Source organism: Enhydra lutris, unplaced genomic scaffold, assembly GCF_002288905.1.
Source record: "Enhydra lutris kenyoni isolate GAN:26980312 unplaced genomic scaffold, ASM228890v2 scaffoldscaffold1, whole genome shotgun sequence".
NCBI lineage: Eukaryota > Metazoa > Chordata > Mammalia > Carnivora > Mustelidae > Enhydra > Enhydra lutris.
In genome coordinates, this window is record NW_019154085.1 from 37,736,402 (window position 1) to 37,750,548 (window position 14,147).

Here is a 14,147-nt window from a genome sequence, read left to right on the forward strand (position 1 = left end):
GGTCTGCAGGAAACATTTTTAACCAGTGCTGTCAGAGGGAATCACTCCGTGTTTACCTTCTAGGATTTTGGCACAGGTTCTTCCAAGATAGAACACAGAGTTTATGAATTGCGATAGTTTGCAAAACGTTCCGGAAGACTCTCCTCAGAAATAAGTCCATCACACCAAAAAATGATTTCAATGGTTGACACGATACCATCTCAGTGAATTAAATATAAAATGAGCATTGGAAAATACAACAAGATTTATTTAAATACAATCAAGGAATGGGTTATTTATGACCCAGCAGGAATGTTTTTTAGGAAGAATTCCCTCTTTACTCAACCTGATCTATTCCGTCCTTCGGGTTTCCATTACTTAAAAAAGGAAAGACATATAAAGTATGAAAGTCCTCAGCTTTATTAATGCAAACATATTTTTTATTAAAGAATGAATGCATTTATGCTAAAGAATAGTTTACATGTGTTGTAGAGCAGCAAGCAATATCCAAGAGGCGAGTTCTTCTCAATACGACTCCATGCTCATTCTACATGCCTTAACACTGGACCCACACACGGGGGCACACGTACACACACACAAATGCATACAGGAACACACAGATACACAGACCAAAACGGTGACACCATTACTCTCTGGATTTGATGAGCTCTCATTTAAGGCTTCTGTAAGGTGCCCCAGTGCCTCTAACATTACCGGGATTAAAAACAGACTTCAATCAAGGAGCAGCATTACCTGGAAAACTAGCCATCTGCTCCTAGCCTTAAATGTATGCATTTGAACCAACACTTTCAGTTTCATTCAGTGTTGACTCTGTTGATGATATTAAAGATCCGTGAAACTGAGACATCTCAGACTCTCTTAGCGATATTTCTCATTAGAAACAGTGGATAAACCGGCAACTCCGCCCCTAAGATATCACCAATTGTAAGATAATGGGGTCAGATTTCCCTTTGGGACACAGTTTCTCTAGACAAACCAAGTGTAAATAGCACATTCCCTATTTGAGTATAATGTTGAGTGATTGAGGCAAGCCTTCCTTTGTGATGCCCAATCAGATCTGAAGCTTGCCATGAAGGATTCATCAGACAGGACCATCAAGTAAATAAGTAACCATAAATCAGAACTGATCAAAGGACAGCCTGCGAGGAGTTTGCTCACTTGCTGATAACTCATTCCCTTTTCCCAAGGTTTCTGTGGTTGTGGTGGTTGTTTAAAACTCCTACTTTGTTTATTTCATCTGCTTGGGTCTTTTCTTCCCTTTTTGTGTCCTGCAGTGTATGCTGAGAATCCATCCCTTAGGGACATTCGCTGGGTTGGAACGAGAAAGAGGGTGGATGAGGAGGGATGAGGAAAGCAGCTATTAGTAGTCGCAAGTATTCTAAGAAAATAGATGAAGTGAATACAATAAGAGGGTACTACTTGATATATTTACGTAAATAAAAGCATTATCTTTAACTGTGAATTAACTGCCAACTATCAGCTTGTTAGTTGTAAAGCTCAATAAAGGCTGTGCTGATTTGCTTACTGAGGAGAGAATCTGAGACATGCCAGGGAGGGGGCTCTCAGGATATGCCTGAGGTGTTCCTTTAGCTCTGCGGCCTCCCACCTGCACCTGCACCCCCCACCCACACACACACCCTCTCCCCATGACTAGGGATCCTACAGGTGCATCTAACATTCTTGTTGGATTTCATAAGGCAAATTGGAATGGTCCATCAAATAATAGCCGCAGTGTATTTGCCTGAGAGTGATGATAACTGGCATGGGGTCTCCTACAGGGAGGCATGGGGAAATGAGGGGGGTGGGGAAAGAAGAGAGTCTAGAACTTTCCTCCCCATCCGCACGCCCACCCTCCTCACAGTCACAGCAGCAGCAGATTTCAATGTAATGTAATTATTTTAATAATACATTTCTTTAGATTTAGAATTGCTCTTCTGAATTTAAAAAGCTTGGTCGGCCAATAGTTTGGCAGTCTTTTCTTCCCAAATTTGAATCATTGCTTATTCATCTATCATCTTGAATTCCTTGACCAATGCTGCCTTGCTGAAGCATCCTAAGTCCACTCAGCCATCATCAGATTCCAATTCCTGGGAAACTTCTTCCGATGAGCTGTTCCTATGGATCCGACCATCGCTCTTCATACTGTGGAAAGTCTTCTTGAAGGCCTCCATCATGGCGTGGGCCAGCTTCTTGGCCTCGAGCTTGCTCTCACACTCTACAGCGTGGCAGTCCATCTGGTAGGACAGGTCGTCGTTGATCTCCCTATAAACCCAGGCAAAGATGTTGGGGCTCACGTTGTGGTCGGCGGTGCAGTAGGCGATGCGTGCCACCTGGAAGGTATCCATGTGAACTGTGGCTTCACCTTTGTGGTCGAGGTGATGAAGCCACACTTGGAATGGTCGGATTTCCAGAAGGGCATTGGCTGGAAAGACATCTTCTCGGGCTAGCGTGTGCTTCTTCCAGAGCTCGATGACGGGCTTTTCTGTGCAGCCTGACAGAAACTGCATGCCTGTGGTGGGCACTTTACCCAGATAGGTAACCTGCAGAGAGACGAGAGGAAGAAAAAGGGAAAGGTCAATATTAGGCTCTTCATTCTAGTTGTTCACTTAGATGTTCTCAGTCACACTGTCACTCTGGACAGGTAAAGAGACATCGTTCCAGCTCCCAAACAAACAAAGTTGTCATCAGAATTTCTACCTTTTCTCCCTCACAAGTGGTATTGAAATGCCTTAAGTAGCGTTGGATTTTTTAAAAACCTAATTAGATTCTAGAGACCCATTCTCCCTCTCATCTCCCTACCCCTTTTTAAAATTCAAATTAGAGTAACAATATGATCTTTTTCCATAATTTGGCATTTCTTTAAAATCATAAAGCCATTTGAAGTTTCCTTTCAACCAAACACATGCAGAATTTAATGACAGGAGGAAGTCAAAAGGATGCCGCATCTGAAAAAAAAAATCTTTATTAAACTTGTCTCCTTATCTCTTTAAAATTCTCTCACAGTGTTTGATTTTGCCTAAGCTTTTGCTTCTAGCAAATGCCAAGGACACAAAAACATTATGGCTTAAAACATGATTGTTATCCCTACCCCACCGCCCACTACCAGCAAGGTAATTTTTTAAATATAGCAATACTCAGTTGTTTTTCAGCCTAAATAAGTTTTAAACTGATGAGCATCTGGTTATAGTGATAATAAAAGAAAGATCCACAGATGGGTCGACACTGGAATTCTGGCTTATCAGATAGCTAGACGGGCAGTATGAAAACAAAGGCAAAGAATTCCAAGTGACTCAAATAGTATCTTTTTTTTTTAAGATTTTATTTATTTATTTGAGAGAGTACAGGCATATGTGCATGAGCAAGGGGGAGGGGTAGAAAGAGACGGGGAAGCAGACTTTCTGCTGAGAACGAGCCCTGAGCAGGGCTCAATCCCAGCACCCTTTCCCCATCATGACTTAAGCTGAAGGCAGAGATTTAACCCACTGAGCCACCCAGGCATCCCTCAGATAGTGTCTTTTAAAACACTTGTTTATTATCATACTAAGAAGGATTTTCATTTTTTCTCTTTTTTTTTTCATTCATCAAAATTCATGGAACTGCCACCATTGGAAAACCGGTATTATGGAAATGTGTAAAACTGAAGAAATCATTTAAGAAATAACATAAGATAGTATATAATTAGGTTCAAAATCAGTGACACAGATGTAAATACTGTCAATTAGAGGAAGATGAGATCAGAAAAAAAGTCCACGGAAATGATGAGAAAGGAGATTTGGGAATAACGATTGCAATCAATGTCTGTGTTTTGTGGGGCTAAAAGGTCACACACACAAAGATGCAGAACACAGAAGTTAAGTACTATTGCATTTTTTTCATGGTTTGTTTACCTCTTAAACAAGAGTTAATCAGACATTCCCTTTAAAAAATAACTTATTTGTAAAGAGGCACAGTGCTGTACATTCTAGGAATACTTACGGGAACCTATTATACACAACGGCAAAGAGCCAGGGGAGATGAAGAAGGGGGAGGGGAAAGATGGAGAAGTCCAAAATCAATAGGAAGGAGGTCATTGGTATTTGCTCACAGCACAGTCTTTGAAGCAAGCACAGTCAAGATTTACATCCTAGTTCCACAGTTCACAAGGTGGGTGGTTCTGGGCCATGCGTTAACCCTCTACCATAATATAAGGCAGACCGTGAAAAGGGCAGGTGAAGGATACAGGCAAAGGACCCTAAGGATTCAGAGGAGGGAGAAATGGCATCCTGCTGATGGAAGGCCTCAGGGTAGAGAGTCACTAGATTTCAAGATATGGGGTCTCAAAAGCCAGGTAGGAGAAGCACGTGAAGATAGCGAGAGGAGGGAACAGGAGGGAAAGGGGAAAGCTTTCTCTGGGGAAAGCTCTCTTCCACACAACTTGGGCAAACAGGCCACTTAGGCCTGATCAGATAGGAGGTGGGGACAGAGGGCAGCCCTGGAGAAGAGACAGGAGGTAAGCTGCCACTGGATGAAAGCGGCAGAAGGCCCTACACGCAGCCTGGGGAGTAAGGACATCCCTGCTCTGGAGGGAATGCCATAGAAGGTCTACAGTCCCAGAAGTGCCCAGATCTGAGCAAGGTTGTGAACTTGGAAGACTTGCCAGGAAGAATAGATGGGAAAGTCTGGGCAGTAGCGGAATGCTCAGACAGCACAGCCAGGAGGCAAGAAGACCCAGACTGGGAGTGGAGTTCATGGAAGTGACGGGAAAAGACAGATGGAGCCTGATGGGACATTAAAGAAGTGGGACTGACAACACGTGGTGGGAGACAGAAGGGGAGAATGACACAGACAGACAAGCAAGTGCCTCACCTCCACAAGGACAGCCATAGGCTGGATGGCTCCTGTTCACTCCGTGTTGGAGTAAATGTGCAATAAAGAGGTCTTAACTTATATATTTGCTGTAAATGTGCTTTCTGTATATGGTACTTCATGATACCTTGTACTCTTTTTTAACAGCTTTATTACATTTTTATAGAGGTGAAATTCACATCCCATAAAATTAACCATCTTAAAGTGTGTGATTCAGTGGCATTTAGTAGTCAAAATGTTGTAAAACTATCAGCTCTGTCCAGTCCAAAAATGTTTTCACTGCCTCCAAGGGTGATGTCATCCCCATGAAGCTATCACTCTATACCATCCCTTCCCACCAGCCCCTGTCAACCTCCAATCTGCTTTCTGTCTGTAAGGATTTACTATTCTGGATTTTTGTATAATATGCAACCCTTTGTATCTGGCTTCTTTCACTGAGCATAATGTTTTCAAGGTTCTTGCAAGAGGTACCATGTAGCAATAGCTCATTCTTTTCTAGGACATCTTTACCTCAAGAAATTCAAAAGAAAATGGGGAAATTAACTTCAGTGCTTGAAGTAAAAGTGCATTCTTTCTTACTATCCACTGAAACTAGAAATAACCATATTTATATTTGACAGAAACAGCCTTCAGAGGGAGGAAATGTCCTTCAATTTGCTCTAAGCTCACAGACACACACACACACACACACACACACACACACACACACTTTTTAAAATTAAAAAGTTATCCAGCCAATGCCTTCTAACATGTTATAATTAAGGGATGAGCTTAAAAACTTTATTAGAAGTTGTAGAAAATTCACTCCAATCAAAGGCAATTTCATAGAAGTAAATATGTGTAACTCAGAAAAATGTATTCCTTTCATAAATATTTATGACTTGAAAACTGAAGATTTTAAGGAAATGGAGTTTTATTTTGGAAGTGTGCTTGAGAGAAGGATGGGGCAGAGATGAGTAACCCAAAGAGCTTACTAAAATAATAACAAAAGCCACTTTTACTATGTGGACATATACAAAAACGATTTTAAAGCTCTGAGATAGAACAGAGGACATAGATGTAACCTCTGGGTATTAAACTTATGAAAGTAATCTTCATTCAGTGGCCCAGTTTCACCAAGGTTACCTAGATGGCACACTGCACATTGAGCATGAGGTTCTAAATCGTCATTTATATATATCACCACCAAACCAAGCCACGAGGATGCTGAATAAAGTAGTACCTAATATTTGCACCACACTTTGTATCTACCAGCTTCATTGACAGACCTATGGATTCATGGATCAGGACGGAAAATGATTCCCGTTAGCCCATTTTCAGAGGTAAGAACCCTAGGTCAGGGACTGGCACCGGGACATGCACTCTGTTGCAAGGTGCTGGGCTTTCTGGAACATTCTGATGATTTGTGAGGAAAATGGCATAGAAAAGTCACCCTCTAAAGATACGTGTTGAATTCCTGAGCCTCTTTGCTATTAGAGGAGAGCTGTTTCCATTGGAGTCCACTTACTAGACACTTGTTCATTTTCCCCATCTTTTGACTATCAGAGAGATTTTTGACTTCTACGAGCACCCTAGATACAGCAGGTCCTCCCAAAGAGTGGACAGCATTCTTGCATGGGGTGCTTTCGTAAATGACACTCTCTCCCATGCCATGAGGGGCCTAAGCCTTGATTTATAACTTTATTCCTTATTGTATAATTGCAGAAAGTAAGACTCAGAAACCTTTTAAAATTCCCAGGTAAAATGGAGCACAAATAACAAAATTATATATATATATATATATATATATATATATATATATATATATACATATATACATGCATATATATACACACACACACATACACATACATATATGTATATATATAAATACAATATAAATATTAATATATTTAATATCCATATAAAGTATAGGTTTTCTAAAACTCAAGAAAATATAGTCTACTTAAAACAAAATCAAAGAAAACAAACTGTTTCATCTCAAGAACTGAAGACTTTTGGCATCTTCCTAAGAGTATTCTGTGAAAAGATAAGCATAAATATGTTCTACCAATACTAATCCTAAATATTCCGTTAGCTTATCTTGCAAAGTACTACTCAGACTGCAGAGGGTGGAGAGCTAAAAGTTGTTAAGGGGAGGACTCCTCTCCATTGTGATACTGACAGGGGCCTCCAAGCACACCAAATGTTCACTGGGGCTTCCACAATTTATGTTTGCTCTCAATTGGGATTTTCCATGGAGACTACAGAGGCTGCAGTGGACAGACTGGACAGAAAAGCCCTTAGTATAAGCACAGAATTAGCAAATATGCCCCTGACATGCCAGAAAATGGCTGATTGTCTAGATAAGCAGCAGTCCTGCTGCTTGATAGGACTAGGATCTGCTTCCCTCGGGCCTTGGTAAGACTCTCAGCTGGGTCTCCTCTGTAATTAAATGAGCTAACCCTGTCCAAGCCCTTCTAGGCAGTCCCAGTAATGGGACTCTCTGGTTCCTACAGGATCTAGTCAACATAAAATATGAGCTAAAGGGTCTAATCTGATGTCACTGGGTGAACCTCAGGAAGTCAATGGAACCTCTGTTTTGTTGCCTTTGTGGAGGTGACGATGTCAGAAATCCCAAGAGATAACATAAATACAAAGAAACAATGCTAGGTTGGCATTCCTTAGAGAGACATGGAAAAAGAATTATCTGAATGGATTTTCCCTAAAAATGGAAAGTAAAATGATGACATGATGTTCCAAGCAGTTTCCCCTCCACGTAACCCCTTTAAATCAGCCCTGTTATCACCCATAATGGCTTGTGTTCTGGAATCCTCACTTGGTGCACTTTCCCCTCATAAGTCAACTATCTACTACCTGCCTATGCATTTGCTAACCCTCCTGTAAGTTCTCCAAAGTCTGCCATTAACCCATGACTCTTTGGAGACAACAACAGCAACAATTCTTCAGGCTTTAATTTAAAAAAAAAAAATGTTAATTTCTCTCTTTAATTTTTGATATATAGTGTAATAAAAATATACCTATGGCTCTGTTTCTCAAGGGAAAACTTAGAGTAAAAACTTAAAAAAAAAATCAACTGTCTCAAAATTCCAGAGTTTCATTATGCTGTGCATTCAGCCATTTCTTCTACGGACATGAAGCCATAGGACCCACGTGTGTCAATAAACAGAAACCCTCCCAATACAGTGTGTTATCTCTGTAGCCTTCCACGTCAACACTGTGGTGGGGATTTACTCTCTTCATAGAGAGATCAATTCTTGCCACAATCTTCCTGGGGACAGGGGGACTTTCTTTCACACCCCTCTGTGGGCACCTCCTCCCTAGAAGTAAAAACACAGGACTCAATGTGCAAGGAGGCTTCAGGAAGTTCTGCTGCCGACATAGGTCCAATGAAGGAGAATCTTGCTATTCCTGCCCATCTATGAAAGAGGTGAATGTTTTCTAGATGAATAAGACCCTTCTGAGCCTCATCCTTATGGGCTGCTATCTTCCAGAGCCACAAAATTGACGAGAAACCTTGAGTCACTAAACAGGTCACTAAATGCCCAAAATGGTAGACAGATTTCTTTCTTTTTCTTTTTCTTTTTTTTTAAGTTGTCGCCTCCCAGGGTGTAGGAACAAAGGGACTCAGAAGAGGACAGGAAGAGTCTTCTGGGGGAGTAACAACCAGTTGGAAATAAGCAGTAAACACTAACATCTTTTCTATGGTTGCAGGAACAGGCATTGGGCAAGAAACTTATTAAGAATGAATCATTCAGAGAGAAATAAACAAGCCAAGCAAAAAAATGAAAGTTTTTCCCCATGTGTCATTCAATGGCATACGCTGATGCCTCAGACACAGACGGTTGCAATATGTGTGAATGGGCTTTGCCCAATCCTGACTGAAAAAATTATTGGAGAATATTCACAGCGTGTGAAAATCCATAGAGGCCATGAAGCTGAGGGGCCTGCCAGAGCGTCTGTCGCATTCCAGTGCCAGTCAGGAGAGACTGGTGTCCTCAGAAGCTCTCCTTCCCACCCAGGACTTTTCCAACAGCTCATCCAGCTCTCCATTCATGAATCACCATCCTTTCTTCATCTGTGGCAAAACAAACTATGCTTGCCTGACATGGAGCCTTCTGGCCAACTGAGCCATCACTGTCCCTTCCTTTTGATGGCCAGTCAATATTTCATTCTGGCCTGAAAACCCCTTGTTTAGGACCCTGACCTATCTCATCCTAGACCAGACAGTGGGATGGAGAGGCTAATGACAGGGGCCCCAAAATAAAGAGGTGGGACAGAATGGATGATCACATAAGAATCCAAGCACCTGGCTTCCCGGAGATCTTGGATCTTCCAAGCTGGACAAACCCAACTGCACAACCACATGAGCCCAGCTTTGGTTCAGTTTACTGTGAGGCTTCTACAGGATGGCACATCCAGATCAAAGCTTCTCCAAGACGCCTTTCTTGGGATATAAAAATCCTTGGTGTTCTTTCATTGTCTGTAGGAGACTTCCTGTCCTCAGCTGACATAAAATAACACGATATGAATTCTAGAAGGAGAATACTTGACTGGGAATCCTAATAGGCTTTGGGTTACAAGGCAGAAGATAAGAAAAAGAAGAGCCAACCCTGAGCCAAAAGCAGAGTCAGGCTCTTCTCTTCTGACATTAATTCCTGCTGTACTTTGTGGAGAACATTGAGATTCATAATCCCAGCTTGAATTGTCTCCTTCCTTGCTGGCCGCAGAGAAGCAAGCAACCATTACACATTCTGAAGAGAACAGATAGATCCACATACCAAGTACCTAACAATCCCCAATGCAAAGATAGACATAATGCTAATTATGACCTTGAATCTGTATTACATGTTGTAAACCATGAAGGAGGTATTAAAGAATAAATGCTGTTCACAGGAAGCCTATGAAGTCATTGAGAAAAAAAAAAAAGTATTGAGCTTGGGGCTTAAAAATTAAATTTTTTTTAAAATGAATTTTCTTTCTTTCTTTCCTTTTTTTTTTTTAAGATTTTATTTATTTGACAGACAGAGATCACAAGCAGGCAGAGAGGCAGGCAGAGAGAGAGAGAGGGAAGCAGGCTCCCTGCTGAGCAGAGAGCTCGATGCGGGGCTCGATCCCAGGACCCTGGGATCATGACCTGAGCCAAAAGCAGAGGCTTTAACTCACTGAGCCACCCAGGCACCCCTAAAATGAATTTTCTTAATGGCACATTCATTTGATAAGTATGTATTGAGCACCTACAGGGAACAGGTATATTAGCGAACAGAATCAATACACTCTCTGCCCTCTTGGGTCTTACGTTGGGTCTATACGTGTACAGTATACAGCAAAGGTTACCGGACTCAGCATGACACGGGCAAGGCTGGCCTTAGTGAGAAGGATACACACATGCCACTGTGAGCATTTTCAATAAATCTGGAAAACTTCTCTTAGGTTCAAAAAGGTCTTTTACATAGCACAATGGGGACAAAAAAAAAAAAATCCCATTTAGAGTCTGTTCCTTGGATCAAGCTATGTCCCATGAAGGCTCATTATTTTTACATTCACCATGGTTTGGGTTCCTGAAACGTGGCTGTGGTAGAAGGTCAGGCAGGAGAGAAGCATCAGGGAGAAGGGAAGGTGAGTAGGAGCTAGGAAGATACAAAGGTAGAAGACCAACGCAGACTTTGTCTCCCAAACAAAATGGCCTAGCAATTAGATTGCCATTGGTGACTTGACACTTGCCCTAGACAGAAGGGGTTCCTAGCCTCCCTTGACATCTGTGTCTTCACTCTCAGGATGTTCCAGATACATCAAACCGGCTTGCCTTTATTGAATTATTAGAGTAAAATGATGCATTGTTTTAGGCTACTCAGCATCTCTTCTACTTTTCTTAGATTTCTCCTTTCTTCATTTTGGAGATCCAAATAAGTGTTCCCAGTGTTTAAACCCAAAGTATTGATAATTATATTGCAATAAATTCCTGATGATTCAAAGGTGTATCATCCACATTCTCTGTCTTCAGTGCTCAGTGAGGCTGTTCATACCTGCCTAACACCACCCCTTTGTTGCAGAGATGGTGATTTTGGTGATTCTGATAACCTGTCTTACATCACATCTGGTCCCTGAAAACAAAACAAGATGTGGGACATAGTGTTTCTACCCCAAGGACCAGGTTTTTCCCTCTACCCCAATTTTCCTGAATAGGATCTGGATCCTTTTTTAATTTTTTTCTTTTCATTCTTATGTCATCCATCTTCTCTCTGGCCACTTCTTCAAGTGTCCACACTAAGACCCGGTCAGGAATGTGGAAGGGTGACAGACACTCTGCCAGGCTTTGTTTAACATTCAAAAAGGAACTTGCAATCAGTTAAACTGTCCTTAACCTGAGATGTGTTTGCATAACTCAGGGATTTAAATGATGATGCTAGCTAGCATCAATAATTGAAAGAAGGAGACAAGAATGCAGACTTAATATTCAGATACCCTATTCCTAAAGAATTTTGAAATGGTGTTTAACAAAGCAAACAATCCCTATTTCAAAGAACAATTTCAAAGAGCAAATACTAAGCATGTGCTGTGTTGGCTCCAACCCTGCCCTTGTGGGTGGTGTACCAACAAGCCAGACAGCATGTGATGCGGAAATTGCTCTGGGAGCCACACGCATGGTGAGTAGGGCTTTACATAGCACTCAGCAAAGGCGGGAGAGCCTCAAAAGACCAACATGAAAGGCCAGGGCTCAGCTCTCCACAGACCTGGGAATCCCTTCTGGTTACCCTCCAGGGTCCTATACTCCTCACCCTTCAGACTTCTGTGGGTCATCCCTGAGAAGACCAGACAATTCTGGATCAAAACGAGGATTTTCTTCTCTGAAGTGAATATTGGGTACCACTCTGGGGCCTGTTTTTTGGCAGACCTCTTCAGGAGTAGACCCAGCTGTCCTTTGGCTAGACAGGGTTGAGGAGGAATTGTTGCCATTTCCCTTAAGGCTATGCTTTGAAGTCTTTGCCTTATATCTGTTTGGCCAGGCTAAGTGGGCTAACCCAGAGGCAGAGGATGAGCCTGGTAGCCCAAGGTAAGCCTGTCTCAAACAGCACATTTTTGTTACCCCCAAAGGGGATGGTAATGACCCGGAAAGGCTCCCAGACTTAATTTTCTTCTTAGAAACAATGCTGGCAGTACAAATTAGGTTTTCCAAAGTGCATATCCTCTGGTGCACATTTATGCATATTCCTTTGTTTAGTGATATTTATTTATTTCGGTAACTTTCCTAAGGTCATAAATATTAAGAATACTTTTCTTACTGTTTAACAAGTCTTTCCAAATACTTGCATATGTTATGTTGACAGAATCTGTAAAAATATTAATAGAAATTTTACTGGGAGATATATTTTCCTTTTATTATGTAAATGTACATCACAGGGGGAAAAAGCAAATTTACTAAGATCCAATATCAAAAAATAATTAAGTCCTATTTTGGCACTCTAATAAAGAGACGAGCATTTCTTCAGCTGTTAAATACAGCTTCTGTCTCACAATTAGGAGTTTAAGTGATAGATTGGTTTCAATGATTCATATTATTATAACTTCGTTCCAAAGACATAGAGTGATTTGAGATGCTCTGCCCCATCTTGTGCTTATCAAGCATTTCCAATGCGCAATTTGTCCTGTCAATTGTCTCTTAGATGTGTGAAGTTGGAAATATCGCCATTGTCACTGTCAAAGACAGACGCGATTTATCTGGGAGGCACTGGAGTGTGCCCCTGAAGACAAAGTCACTTAATAAAAGTGACACCACATTGAAACATACATCCCCTCATCGGGCCTCTTCTGTTGAGCCGGCTCAAGGATGGTCAAACCTACCACTGTTCCACTTGGTGGGACGAGAGCAATTTATTTCATGACAAGTCGCCATCTCCCCTTCTGCTTTCTATTCAGGGGAGGATCCTGGAAAGGGACAGACATTCAGCAGAGCTCTGCAGGCCCCAAAATGTTCCCAATGAGAAGATTCTCTAAACGATAAATCAATATGAAGCACACGGCTTGAGAATTATCCTGACAAATGGATTCGAGGGACAAGCACAGCGGCAGGTGAAAAATGTCACCAATTTTAGTCCTTGAAGCACTTTATCAATTCATTTTGCTTAGTGCACAATTCATTAGAAATGGACCAGAGGAGGCATTGAACAGTAGAAAGAATCATACCGAGACAACATTTGGTTGGAGGTAATAAAATAAACACACCAGTCTCTGGGTTGCGGGTCTAGAGCTCTGAATCAAAGGCCAGTGAAGGTTTGCAACAAGAGGTACACCGAGGCGAATGAAACATGGAATTACTATGTGTTCCAGAAAAATGAACACTTATGTTCAGACAAAAATCTCTACATGAATGTTCCCAGTTTTACTGGCAATAGCCAAAAAAAATGGAATCGGTCCAAATGTCTTCCAACAGGAAAGTGCTTAAGTAAATGGCGGCACAGCTCTACCATGGAGTGAACATTTGACACCTGCAAAGACCCAGATGAATCTCCAAGGAATTCTGCTGGGTGAAAATAAACAATCCCGAAAAGCGACATACTGTAGATTCCATCTGTGTATCACTTTAGAGATGGGGAACAGATCGGTGGTTGCCTGGGCCAGGAATGCGGTAAGGGTGTGGTTAAAGAAGACCAACAGGGGAGGACTCACTATTATAAGGAACATGTTTAGAATCTTCACTGTGGGACTGGAGACATGCCTACACTTGTGCAAAGAACTAAATACATATGCACATCATGAGAAAATTTTGGAAAAGCTGAATGAGATGGGTGGAGGGTGACTGCGGTATTACATGACAGTTTTGCAAACTGTTTCCCTCGGAGAAAAGTGGGTAATGAGTGTTGGGGAACTCTCTGGATTATTTCTTAACAACTGCATGTGAATCAATTATCCCAATGAAAATATCAATTAAAAAAGTCATCTCATCCATCTTATTAAGAGTTGTTTTTCTCATAAAGCTATCTTTTATTCATAAGGACTTATCAACATTTGTAACACATTTATGCTGTTCTGATCATATGCATATTAATTGTATGGCTAACTCAAACCAGAAGATATTTAAATTTAAAGACATATGGTCAAAAAATAGTTTTTAAAAAAAAATTTCTGTTATTTACATACTTTCCTTGCAGAAGAAATATGACAGGGTGGGAAATAAATGATTAAACAACATTCTGAAATCCACTCTCTCCCTTTATGGGGGAAAGGGGGAGTGACCTGAGAAGAGAAAGAAAGGGTCTGGTTTGAATCTCCTTGTCAGCTTGTTAATGACAGACCTTGTGCCA

At 41.4% G+C, this 14,147-nt stretch overlaps 1 protein-coding gene across 1 annotated transcript in view; it reads right to left on the minus strand.

The window, feature by feature from the left end:
• Window positions 1-397: 397 nt before the first annotated feature.
• LOC111141173 (phosphotyrosine interaction domain containing 1) overlaps window positions 398-14,147 on the minus strand; it is a 225,127-nt gene continuing 211,377 nt past the window's right edge. Inside the window, exon 3 of the mRNA XM_022493547.1 lies at window positions 398-2,540. Coding sequence (XP_022349255.1) covers window positions 2,064-2,540 — 477 coding nt within the window. The 3' untranslated portion in view covers window positions 398-2,063. The remainder of the gene's footprint in view (window positions 2,541-14,147) is intronic.